The sequence below is a fragment of the Quercus suber genome, unplaced genomic scaffold, assembly GCF_002906115.3.
Source record: "Quercus suber isolate HL8 unplaced genomic scaffold, Cork oak 2.0 scaffold_63, whole genome shotgun sequence".
NCBI classification, from domain to species: Eukaryota; Viridiplantae; Streptophyta; class Magnoliopsida; order Fagales; family Fagaceae; genus Quercus; species Quercus suber.
Window position 1 is genome coordinate 387,184 of NW_027069528.1, and position 13,291 is coordinate 400,474.

Sequence of the window (13,291 nt, forward strand, 5' to 3'; positions counted from 1 at the left end):
TTGAATAAAATTCCCAGTTTACCAAAAAAAAAAAAAAATTGCTTTGACAGATTTGTCTAGAGATGATTCATTTTGATTAATTTGATTAAAAAAAAAAATCTAAGAGCATACATAGTATGCATTTGGCACAACTTATTTAATTTTTTACTGAAAGTATGTTAAAATATACTTGTACTTTAAAAATGTGAGAAAAAAAAAAGATTTTAAAAACTTTACATAAAAGTTAAATGCTGAACTAATACTGTAGGTACTAGGAAATTAGAGGCCCAAGCCTATTAAGAATAGTGATGCCTTATCCTTCAAACCAAGCCCAAATAATAAAATTTTTACAGAGAGTGGGAAAAAAGCTCAGGTGCAATCCAAAACTAAGCACAAGTTTAAGGCCAAAAAGTACACAGTAATAGAGAGAAGTAATTCAAGTATTTATTAAGAATAGTACTCCCCTCAGGTTTGTTCGAAGGTTGGGCTCTTATGCATGAACTTTCTAGACCTTACACAAAATTTCCCCTATTTATCTTTCTCTCTCCATCTTTTAGGAAAAAATGTTCAACCCCCTATCTGGGAGGTCCCCCTCCCTTATATATCTTTCTTTCTTACATCTCAGCCTTTCACCTATGTGCCTTATGGCTATTCTCAAGATACTTGTCACATCAGAGTTCTTTTGAAAGTGGTAGAAGGGGCTGCTAGTTGTGGAATCACTATTCAGATGTCACTTCCTCATTAATGCAGCTAATAAGGTTGTTGCAAGACATTCAATGCGGAGGGGGGAGGTATACCTTTCTAGGAAGCTTCCTCCCACCTTTCTCTTCTCCGCGAGCTTTCATGAAACAATATCTTGTATCCCCTCTCATCCTCAGGTCAGTGAAGTCTTCAGGGCAGATACACTTCTCTAGGTGGGATTGTATGAGATTTTTTGTATTCTAGTCCTCTTCGATCCTCAAACCTCCCACAAATACCAAATAAAGATAGTATCTTGCAATTTAAAATTTACTATTAGTTTTTATTTCATGGAATAATTTTCAAATTATGTGACATGACACATCCTCTTAGATTTCTAAATATTAAATCTTTACCATGAAATGGACATGATCAATTGAATCAAAAAGAATCTTACTACCTTCTGGTATTTATTTTTCCATATACCAAAGAGATTAATGATTACTAATCTATATATATAATTAAAGCCAAAATTTAGAGAAGATTCAATTAAATTCCAAATTAGAATTCAATTGAGGGCTAATTTTTTGCCATATGTCAACTTAAGTTTTTTAATCTTTTTGCTAAGTGAGTTAATGAGTGCAAAATACTAATGTGGCATTTGGTACGGGGTAATGTTTCAGGATTCTTAAGAATGTTTAAAGATTCTCATATTTGATTGCAAATCACACTAGAGAATCAGATGTCAAGGATATCTGGATTTCCCCTCAATCCTTTTTTGTAGGAATGTGGATTCCCTTTAATACAAGTGGGTATCCAGATTCTCAAACTTAAAGGAAATTTTATTTTTTTATAAATTGATAATTTTAACCATTTTTCTTTATCATTTAAGCAATGGAGATAAAACATAAAACAAATCATCAATATCTTATAGACCTAAACGCTGTCAGGTTATTTTGTTATGAAATAAACTCTTTTTAAAATTATGGTTAAGAATTAATTTTTCTCCTTTTTATATTTCCTATTTGAGATTGGTTAGATGCTAAAGTAAAATAAATTATTTATTTTCATTAACAAGATTTTTCATAAAAGTAAGAATTTAAATAGTTATTTTTGCATTGTACTTGTCATTTTGAAATGTTAGATTATAGTTTTAATGTATTTGTCATAATTTATAGTTTTCCTCTTTTTTTTTTGTCATTATTTATTTGGAGGAAGATAAAAAACATTAAAAAAAAAAAAAAAAAACTGGATATTGGATTACAAATCTAAGGTTGCTGGGTGTGTGTATATATATAACTTATCAAGTAAAAAAGTGTGTATATATAATAATAAAAAAAAAAAAAAAAACTTGTGCGTATATATATGTATGTATGTGGGGGTTGTCTTGATAAATATATTAGTGCCGCAACTTGTCTTCCTAAAAAAAATTCCTGACTCCGCCCCTGCACACCATGCACCACACCATGCATTAGATGTATGTTTCCTCCATCTCATATTGAGGTGGACCCACATGTATGAAAGGGTGGAAACATGCATCCAATGCATGGTGTACTTTCTCATGTTTTAGACTTTTATTTATATACACATGTATCATGACATCTTTGTTAGGAATGACAACCGGTTGGGTTTGGGGTAGGTTTCTTTATGCACGAACCCCCCGCGGGGCCACTCTCGAAACTCAAAACCCGCCCCGTTTAATAAATGGGTTTTTTTAAAAAAAACCCCAACCCGCCTAGCCATGATAAACCTGAAAGCCAGATCTGAAAGCCAAAATAAACCTCCATAAACCTATATCAAAACCAAAAAAAAAAGAAACCCAAGATCATGGTCATCAATCTAGATCAGCCACAAAAAAAAAAAAAAAACCCAAGATCATGTTCATCAAGACCAGAGTAGCCACCAAAACCCCAAGATCGCTACTTATCAATGAGGGATATGGGTTGTGCGAGATGGGCGAGGGAGATGAGAGAGTTGTGGCCTTATGAGGTGGAGGAGGGTCTGGCGAGGTAAGGGAGGAAAAGCGGCGTCCATCGGTTGCGGCGAAGTAAGGGAAATAGGGAGGAGGGACCGGCGAGGTGGAGAAAGGAGCAACGCCAATGAAGGAGCAGCAGCCGAAAAGTAGGGCACCAGCAAAGGAGCAAGTGAGAGTGAGGGAGAGAAAGAGAGGGTGAGAGTGAATGTGAGGGATTTAGGGTTAGAATTTAGGAAAATTTTTATTTATAGTTAGGGTTTTTTTTTTTTTTTTTTTAAATATTACTCCCTCCATCCCACTTTTTTTGTCCTCTATTCCATTTTGAGATGTCCCAAAATATTGTCCTATTTCTAAAAATAAAAGTCATTAATTTACTAATGTTCTTATTATACCTTATTAATTTACTAATTCAATTTTTTGATAAATTTTGTTAAGTGTAGTTTTGGAAACTTATACATTTTTAAAAGGTAGACAAGACAATAAATGATATTCCCTTAAGAAATTTGACTTTTCAAACAGGACAAAAAAAGTGGGACGGAAGAGTATAATATATATATATATATATATACGGGTCAAGTTTGAGCCGGGTATTACTGAAACCTGCACCCAACCTAAACCCGTTTCGAGTTTAATTTTTAAAACCCAAACCCGGCCTTACTATTTCGTGGGTTGAGTAAAACCCAACCCATTAGGGTCACGTCGGGTACCCGCGGGTCGGTTGTTTTTGCCATCCCTAATCTTTGTTTGATTTTTTTTTCTTTCATGTGTACGAGTTCCACCTCCATGTGAGAAGGAGGAAACATACATATGATACATGGTATATTTTTTAGTGTTTTGGACTTTTCATTTATATACACATGTAACACATCTTTGTTTGATCTTTCTTTTTCATGGGTTTTGGAAAGGGACTATTGTTGACAAGCAAATGCAATTCAATGGGAGATACCATATTTCCCATTTAAGGGACTATATATTTCCCAAACAAAGATACCATATTTGAGGGTACGTATCTAGAGGATAGACTCATAGGAGATACAGACAGGGGCGGAGGGAGGGGGGGGCCAGGGGGGCGCACCCCTGAACTTTCAAATGTTTTGACCCCCCCCCCCCACCCCTCTCCTACACAAAAGACAAAAAAAAAAAAAAAAAATCTCAATTAAGTGAATTCACGTTACCTTTTCAACTTTTCTAGTAGTAGTAGACTTCTACTCTTAGTACAGTTCTATATATAAAATTAATAGATTCCACTTAGTAAACTTGATAGACTAGACAAAGCCACCTGTAGAATTTTTTTATGTGTCAAGTTTCTTTTTTGGATAGCCAACTTGAGACATACATCCATGACATGCAGTCCACTGAAGAGTTTTCAGCAGTTAAAAGAATTGGATAGCTTGCTAAAAAGATGGTAAAAATGAAAAAGAATGTTTCATATCCATTGGTTTACTTATTAGTGACTTTGGTATTGATCTTACCGTTACAATAGCTACTGTTGAAAGAGCTTTTTCAGTAATGAACATAATTAAAAATCAATTACGCAATCGAATAGGAGATCAGTGATGAATGATTGCTTAGTCACATATATTGAGAAAGATATATTCAAGACTATTGAGTGTGAATAAATCATGCAGCGGTTTCAAAATATAAAAAATCGCCAAGGGCAATTGAGTAAAATAAGCTAGATGTGAAAAAATAAATTTAAGTTTACATTTTATGTTAGATTCTGTATAACAATTACGTTATCATATAGTTGTTTACTTATTTTGTTATTAATATCGATTAATTTTTTTTAGATTAAGTTTTTACTTCCAATCTTGTCTTTTAATCTTGCCCCCCTAANTTAATTATTTTTAAAAAAAGTAAACGTTTTAGTCACGTGTTAAAATTCTTATTTAACTTTAATACTACTTATGATCTTTTTTTTCTTCTTCTAATTTTTAATAAGATAGAACGTGCAGTGACCTTTGTTGTGTGGTAATATGTGATTGGTTTTTTTTTTTTTTTTAGTTCATCAATATTAGACTTTTAGGTGGCGTTTGATATGGGAGAATCCACATTACTCCTAGCATCTAGATTACTGAAAATGTGATCTATTGCAATCTAAATGCTTAGGAATGTAACTATTCTTATGTTTGGTTTAACAGAGAATCTAATAAGCATCACAGGAACATGAGATTATAATGTTTAGTTTATTCCAAAAAATTTTAAATGAATTATTTATTTTTCCCATACTATAAAAAAAAAAAAAAAAAAAAAATAGAGCATAGCATTTTCAATCAAAATTATATTTAATGGTGATCTTTCATAAAATAAAACTCATTTTTTCCATTTTCATAGTGAAATTCTTAGAAAATTTCATTTTAAATACAAATTATAAAATTCTATACTAAAATAAATAAAAAATCTTTCAATTGAACTAATAAAATTTTCAAAAATATGAATGATTCAAAACTTGAAAGAATAAATTAGCTCCAAACATATTTGAAGCTATCTTGCTCTAACTTATTATGTGGCAACTAAAAACACATTTCATGTATAGTTTTAACGACAAGATTTTTTTTAATGAGTCAATGACTTGTTAATTGCCACATAACGGGTTAAAAAAGATAGATTCAAACATATTTGATGCCAAACTTTATCAAATATTTAATAGATATAATAGTACATTTTACAATAAAAAATAAAATTATGAAAAATAAAGTTATATCTTTTTTATTATTAAACCAATTGTTTTTTTTAAGAACATCATTAGACTAATTCAAATATTTGAAAGGCAACTCTTATTTTTATAGACTAAATAAGAGTTACCTTCAACACAGTTTCACCCCTTGGTGTGGAGTCGACCTTTATGTGCGGAGCGAGGAAACATGCCTCTTATCCATAGTATACCACCTCTCAAAACATATGCCAATCTTTCATTTCTTTTTTTTTCTTTTTGGACTCAGCCAATCTTTCATTTCCTTCCCATTTAAACCAATCCCTAAAATTCCAGTTCTGCCCCTTCATTCAACGATGGTATAGACTAACGCGAAGCCGTAAATAACTCCAAAATCAAAGGGCGGTTTGTTCCCTAAACTGAAATCTGAAGATCTGATCCAATCCGAGTTGCTTCCTATAACTCAGGCCTATTAGAAATAGCGTACGCTATCAAAAGATTCAAAACAAAGAGTCGATACAGCTTCGTCGTCGTCTTCTTCTTCTTCAAAGTGTGGACCGGTCCCATTCAAAGTACATGTTTATTTTTCAAACCAAAGAGAACCTATAAAAATACCTGCTCTTAGTACTAAACCACGAGTCTACTACCTAGTATTTTATAAAATAAAATTAAAAAAAAAAAGTTCTAAGCAGCTCTGTATTTTTTGTTTTAGCTCCAATGGCTTCGGTAGAGTTGGATGAGACTCCATCGGCGACTGTACGGAAAGTGGAAGTAAATGGAGGAGGAGAAGGAGGATCGAAGATGAGCGAGAAGAGTAACAGGAAGAAGAAGAAGGAGAAGGACAAAAACGGTGCGTATCGTTATTATATGTCGAAGCTAGGATTTGGATGTGTGAGACTGAGAACAGAGTACGATAACGAAGGCAATTTTGACATGGAAGTTGTTGATGGAGATGGACAGCGTCGCAATCCTACTCACCTTGTTATAATGGTTAACGGTCTCAGTGGCAGGTAAAAACTCTCAGCCATTTATTTGCATTTGACTCTAATTTTTGAGTCAATAATATGAATCATTGAGACATACTTGAGAGCAAGTTTGAATGATTCATTTTGGGGTGGTTTAGCTAATGAATTTTGTTAATTGTATATCTTCATTTATTTGAGTCAAAAGTTGATTGACCAAAAATAACAACTAAAAAGTACATGTCAATTAAGGACGAAACAAGAATTATGACTTCGGAGAAAAAGAATAAATATGACCTACCCTGGCTAAGGCTTCATTGTTGTTATTGTATAACCTGTCCTCATTTTTTTTTTTTTTTTTTTTTTTTGGGACTTTTTATGTTGTGTCATTAGAGAATGTAGAATGATTAAATTATTGGAACTGTAATGTGCTTAGGTTATACTTTTATTTTTATTGTTTTTTCAAATTTTATATCTATGCAGTGCTGAAAATTGGAGATATGCTGCAAAGCAGTTTTTGAAGAAGTATCCTGAAGATGTTATAGCTCACTGTGAGTTTCATAATCCCTTCATCTCGTTTGTCTTGGATGATCGATGAATGTGTCATAAAATTATTTTCATTAGTGAATAGTGATGGTCATGGTTACGAGTTCATTAGCTTAAAGTGATGTTCAAAGAAAATTCAAGATGACCACAGTAGTTGGAACCATCACTTGGCTGATTTAATCCATCACCTGTGTTTTAGTGACTTACACCCCATTATGTGTGTGTGTGTGTGTGTTCCTTGAGTAGATTCCCAGATACAGTATTTTGTGGCTTTTAAATATTTGAAGAGTATCTGTTTTTATGCCCTCTTTAATTCTATGTTACACACATGACTTAGTCCATCTAATCTGGTGTTTCATTTTCAGTTTGATGACCTTAATCCAAACAAATTTGTGTTTAAAAAAATGACAAATGAAATAAGTGTTTCAAGTTATAATGAGAATGAAAGGCAAGAACTTTGAGGGAATTAACTATCTAATCATAACTGTATGGTACATAGAGGACCATCCATATTAAGACGCTCATGCTGGAATTATCTTATTTACTAGGCATGTCTGGATATTTTATCTTTAGTCTGTTGGTGATGGTCACTTGTCTGTCTTCTCTCATTGGAAGTAGTTTCTCCTCCGTTTCGGGTTGACTTTCATAACAACATATTAACAGAATTTAAAATGGGGATAGCTCATTACACTTCTCAATTACATTTTTGAGGATTTAGTAATTTTCCATCTTTGGTGGGCTTCAATATATGTCGATTGGCTATTGTCTGAATGCCTAGTTTGATGTTCTTTGCTTCCATAATAAAATGAAATGAGTATGCTTAATATTGAATGCAGGCAGTGAATGTAATCCTTCAAAGTTGACATTCGATGGTGTTGATAATATGGGAGATAGATTAGCAGAAGAGGTGCGTTATGGTTTGGCTATTCAGACAACCAACTTTCTTTGTTCCCTTATTGTAACTGAGATTGTTCTTTACTAATTTTCTATCAGAACCAAATCTTGTTGTGTAATGCGGTTAACTCTGTTTCTTTGTAGTTCAGATGTGTGTGTCCAACATCTTTTATGTTTAAAGCACTACCTTGAATATGAAGTTGCTGCACCAATCTAAGGATTTAAATTGAACACTGTTTGTTTATTTTTGTTTTTGTTTTTGTTTTTTCCAGGTTATATCAGTTATAAAACGTCACCCAGGAGTTCAGAAGATTTCATTTGTAGGTCATTCATTGGGTGGCCTAGTAACAAGGTATGTGATTGCCAAGCTTTATGGACAAGATGTCAGGAGGGAATTTGCACAGGAAAATGGAGAGTGTAGGAGTGATGGATCTGGAGATCCATGCCCAGAGGAGAAATTCAAAGGCAAAATTGCTGGACTGGTGCCGATGAATTTTATAACCTTTGCAACACCTCACCTTGGTTCAAGAGGGCATAAACAGGTGATTCATTACCCCTTTTTGCTCATTCTCAGTTGTATTATTACTATGAAGATTTCATTTTAGATATCAGATGTTTTCTCTTTGGTTCCATGATATCTAAACTATGCTAATTCTTATGAGATTTTTTTATTTTTTTTATTTTTTTAATACCTGGCTCTTGAGAGGGTTTTCCTTTCAGCAACATATATTGAACTTCAAATGAACTAATTGGAACAGTTTTTGTTGTTTCTTACTTAGGAATTTATTTCAATTGTAAGGGTGGACTATCATCTTGATTTTTAGATATAGGTATCGTCATATTGATGATGAAAAAGGCATTTGATAATGCTACAAACTAATAATTGTTACATCTCTACTGTGCTTACATTATATGTATGGCTCCATGTCAATAAAGTTTCTGGATCTTGGTGGATTTTTATTTTCAGGTTCCAATGCTTTGTGGCTTTTATACCATGGAAAAAGTAGCATCCCGGGCATCTTGGTTGCTTGGTAGAACTGGAAAACATCTATTTTTAACCGACAAAGATAATGGAAAACCTCCCCTTCTTCTTCAGATGGCTAATGATTGTGAAGATCTTAAATTTGTGTGAGTTCTTGTGTAACATGAGTGTCTACTATCAGCACAAATGATTTCAACAAGTCATCAAATGTCATCTTGTCTCTGCAGATCTGCTTTGCAGTCCTTCAAGCGTCGTGTCACCTATGCAAATGTACGATATGACCGTATCCTTCTATTTTTTGTTAATCCTTTCTACTTCGTTGTACCTTATTGTTCAAGTAAAATCATTGGAAGTCAGATCTCCAGATGTTCAAATCTGAAATTCAAGGAGTTAGTTGATGGGTCTGACCATTGGCCTCTCTTAATTGTTATTGTTATAACACTCTCGTGCTGTTTCTGTTAATTACTTGACACTTTCCATAGAACTTGTGGGATGGAGTACATCATCTCTACGGCGACGAGATGAGCTCCCAAAGGTAATTTTGAAAGTTTTTATGGAAGTTTAAATCATATTGAGTTACTCTGACTATTTTTCTCTATCAGCATCGCCATTGTTCTAAAGATGACAAATACCGGCATATTGTAAATGTGGAGACAGCAGAAACTTCCAGTCGACAAGAAGTAGTCCTCTTGGAGGCCAAAGTCAATGGATTCAAGAACATTGACTTAGAAGGTGTGTTGATGTTTGTCCTTTTTAACTAGTTACCAAACTACTCTCACTATTGAAAACTAGATGAATGTGTGTGTGTTTTAAAATTGGAGAATACTGGGCCTCTACAGTTACTTAAATTACCTACCTGACTATTATAAAATCTCAACTAATTAATTACTGATAGATAATAAATATTATCCAAGAAGACCATGAAGATTGTGATAGATCTTTCTTGGTAGTGGGGCCAGGTGACTCAAAAATAAGTTGTTAAACAGTGATTTGTAAGACTTGCTAATTGAAATTCTGGCCTTTCTGGGAAAGGTCGATGAAGATTGGTACAGCCTTTTACTAGCTTTTGATTCCAATTTTTCCTGCTGTGTTGGGAAACTTAAAAGAAAGTTAAGTGGCGTAACCAAGTAACAAATCTTCCAGTTGAAATAGGGTATGCTGCAATGGTCTCCCTCGGTCCTTTTTTTTTTTTGCACATCAAAGATATTTTTAATGCTGAGTACTTGGGAAGGTGGGTACATTTTTCTAGTTTTGTGCGAATGACCTTTTTTATTAAAAATTATTTGAAACTTTTGGTAATAGAATTTCTTTGGAGTAGAATTTTAAGTTTCTTGAAATTTTGGTAATAGATTTTTACTTAGAGTAAGCTACTTTAATAATTTGTGAGGCACTTGAAACTTTGATAATTGAATTTTATCTAGAGCAAACTATCTTAATAAGTAATGAAAAAATCACATTGTACAATGCGTAACCTATATATTAAGTCACTTGGTGCATCAACTTTTATTGTGTGGTACATGATTTCAAATATCATCAAGTTTTTGAGTTAATAAAAAATTGAAGGAAAAAGTGTGGTTCTCAATTTGCTATCAGCAGTATGCTTTAGTATTTAATAGGAGAAAATTATATACTTATTAGATAAAAGTATAATTTTTTTGGCTTTTCCTGAATTTAAATTGTGATAGTATGACTTTGGTAACAATAGTAGAACATACATTATCTGGATGATATAAGTAATTGACACAGTGGTTATTATGGAGGTCACAAAACTATTTACTGCTATTATGATGAATTTTTTTAAGAGCAGCAAATATGTAGATGTTCTTCCAGACGTCATAACTGATGAAAGGTGGATGGAGGTTAAGTTTTAGGGCATGAGATATGAGCTGATGGATATTGGAAAATATTTTGTTGTTGGAAAGTGCTACTTTTATCCATTTTGCTTCCGAAAATACATGTGTGATTTCACTCTCATGATTTTTATACATATTCTGATCTTTAGTATATTGATTGATTCTAAAACTTCAAACTTATTTTCACTCAATTGTATCATTTTACAACATTTGTAGAGGAAATGTTAAGAGGTTTGACTAAAACAAGCTGGGAACGGATTGACGTTAACTTCAGTGGAACTAAACAAAGATATCTTGCGCACAGTACCATTCAGGTGGGTTTTTACCTTCTCTTGAAAGTCATCATGTAGAACATAAATTCCATTTTTGTGCTATCAGGGCTCTGAACCAATTGGTTCCACTATCAGACAACAATTATCATTATTTTTCACATTTTTAACTGATTACCAATGAAGTTTAACTCAAATGAAATTTCTTCTAAATTCTCTCTTTCTTTCTGTTCAGGTGAATAGATACCGAATCAATTCTGCTGGGGCTGATGTGGTCCATCACATGATTGACAATTTTCTCTTATAATAGCTACCAACTTGTTATTATGTGTATGTCTGGTTTGAGTTGCCGATTGCCTATTGCCTATTGCCTATTGCCTTAATATTGTTCCTGTCCGGGGTTATAGAGTTATAGGGAAGGGAGAAGGGATTTAGATGTTCCAGGTGATCTTGGCATGACTTGGAATTTGGAAGTTCAAAAATCTCAAGGGTTTAAAAGGGGTTAGACAGGCTGTGTAAGTGAAATTTTAGGTATAATGTTGTAAGTTCTATTTACCACCACAGAGAGAGGATGTTATCCCAAAAGACAAGCTAGTAAATAAACATGCGAATGGTTTACCAAAAAATATATATATATATATATATACACACGCGCGAATGTAATAGTTTAAGTTAATGCTTTCTCAAAAAAAAAAAAAAAAAAAGTTAATGCTGTGGCAGGAAAGACAGAGAGGGCATAATCCCAAAGGAGAAGCTAGTAGCTACACACGTATGTAAACAGTTTAATTAGTTAATTATGTTGTAGGAGGCCAATTTTATCTTACCCTTTTTTTTTTTGGGTACGGTAACCAATTTTACAGGTTACTAAAATATCACATTTGATGATATCATTTTTATATTGTGTAATACTAACATCACTTGTGACTATATTCTTGTCACATTCAGCGGTTATTTTTTCTTACATTTGATGATATCATCATCATATTGTATAGTACCAACATCACATGTGACTGTATTTTTGTCATATTCAGTAGTTCTCTTATTTTTTCACACATTTGATGATATCATCATCACATTGTACGGTACTAATACCACATGTGCTGTGCTTTTGTCACATTCAATATTTCCCTTATTTTTTCTCAAATTTAATAGTTTTATTGTCACATTAGACAATACTAACATCACATTTAATCGTACTTTTCTCACATTCGGTAGTATTTTAATTTTTTCCTCACATTTGACAGTTTTATTTTCACATTAGGTAGTACCAACATCACATGTGACTGTACTTTTGTCACATTCGATGGTTTCCTTATTTTTTCTCACATTTGATTTTCCATTGTCACATTGGACAATACAAACATCACATTTGATCGTACTTTTGCCACATTCGATTGTACTCGTATTTTTTTCTCACATTTGATAGTACTAACTTTAAATTGTACAGTACCAATATCACATGTGATTATACTTTTGTCACATTTGGTGGTTCCCTTATTTTTTTTCTTACATTTGATAGTTCCATTGTCACATTGAGCAGTACTAACATCTTATTTGACCATATTTTTCTCAGATTTAGTGGTACTTTAATTTTTACTCACATTTGACAATTTCATCTTCACATTGAGATTTGGGTAGTACCAATATCACATGTAATCATATTTTTGTCACACTCGATAGTTCCCTTATTATTATTTTTTTCACATTTGATGGTTTATTATCATATTAAGCAGAACCAACATCACATATGACACTACTTTTGTCACATTCAGTTGTACTTGTATTTTTTTTCTAACATTTAATGGTACCATCTTCAAATTGTGCAATATCAAAATCACATGTGACTGTACTTTTGTCACATTTGGTGGTTCAATTTTTTTTCTCGCAAATGATTGTTCTATTGTTACATTAGGCAGTATCAATATAACATTTGATCGTACTTTTTCACATTTGGTTGTACTATAATTTTTTTCTCACATTTGATGGTGTCGTCCTCACATTATGCAGTATCAATATTAAATGTAACTGTACTTTTGTCACATTTGGTGTTCCCTTTATTTCTATATCATATTTGATAGTTCTAATGTCACATTAGGTAGTATTAACATCACATTAGACTGTATATTTCTCATACTTGGTGGTACTTTTGTCACACTCAATAGTTCCTTTTTTTCTTCTCACCAATTACCATAATACCTTTGAAACCTAAAACATGACTGAAATGCCCTTAGAACCTAAAAAATGACTGAATCACCCTAAAACTCAAAAAAAATTACCAAAATTACTAAAAAAAACCAAAAAAATGATTGAAATAACCGTGAAACTTAAAAAATGACCAAAAAACCCTTAGAAAAAAAATTGACCAAATGACCCTGAAACTTTTTAAAAAGACCAAAATTACCATAAAACCCAAAAAATAACAATAACAATGAAACCTAAAAAATAACTAAAATACCGTGAAGATAAAAAAAATAACCACATGACCTTGAAACTTAAAAAT

The 13,291-nt window shown here is 32.6% G+C and overlaps 1 protein-coding gene across 3 annotated transcripts; it reads left to right on the forward strand.

The window, feature by feature from the left end:
• The first annotated feature begins 5,556 nt into the window (after positions 1 to 5,556).
• LOC112003438 (uncharacterized) lies at positions 5,557 to 11,417 on the forward strand. 3 transcript variants are annotated; one of them, XM_024035635.2, is made up of 11 exons: positions 5,557 to 5,835; positions 5,998 to 6,295; positions 6,731 to 6,798; positions 7,630 to 7,700; positions 7,960 to 8,229; positions 8,655 to 8,815; positions 8,897 to 8,952; positions 9,152 to 9,204; positions 9,272 to 9,401; positions 10,739 to 10,836; positions 11,027 to 11,417. In XM_024035635.2, the coding sequence occupies exons 2-11, from the start codon at positions 6,003 to 6,005 to the stop codon at positions 11,096 to 11,098; spliced, it is 1,272 nt and encodes a 423-aa protein (XP_023891403.2). In that variant the 5' UTR covers positions 5,557 to 5,835; positions 5,998 to 6,002; the 3' UTR covers positions 11,099 to 11,417. The 3 variants fall into 3 exon arrangements, with proteins under 3 accessions (XP_023891403.2, XP_023891401.2, XP_065628814.1); XM_024035633.2 differs by having other exon boundaries at positions 5,559 to 5,857; XM_065772742.1 differs by lacking the exon at positions 5,557 to 5,835 and having other exon boundaries at positions 5,865 to 6,295.
• The last annotated feature ends 1,874 nt before the right edge of the window (positions 11,418 to 13,291 follow it).

Bases quoted from the DNA above. Each gene is read 5' to 3' on its own strand.
- LOC112003438 (XM_024035635.2), top strand. From the start codon at position 6,003: ATGGCTTCGGTAGAGTTGGATGAGACTCCATCGGCGACTGTACGGAAA. The intron at 8,230-8,654 runs GTGATTCATTAC...TTTTATTTTCAG, and splicing joins GTTCAAGAGGGCATAAACAG to GTTCCAATGCTTTGTGGCTT. The intron at 10,837-11,026 runs GTGGGTTTTTAC...CTTTCTGTTCAG, and splicing joins TTGCGCACAGTACCATTCAG to GTGAATAGATACCGAATCAA.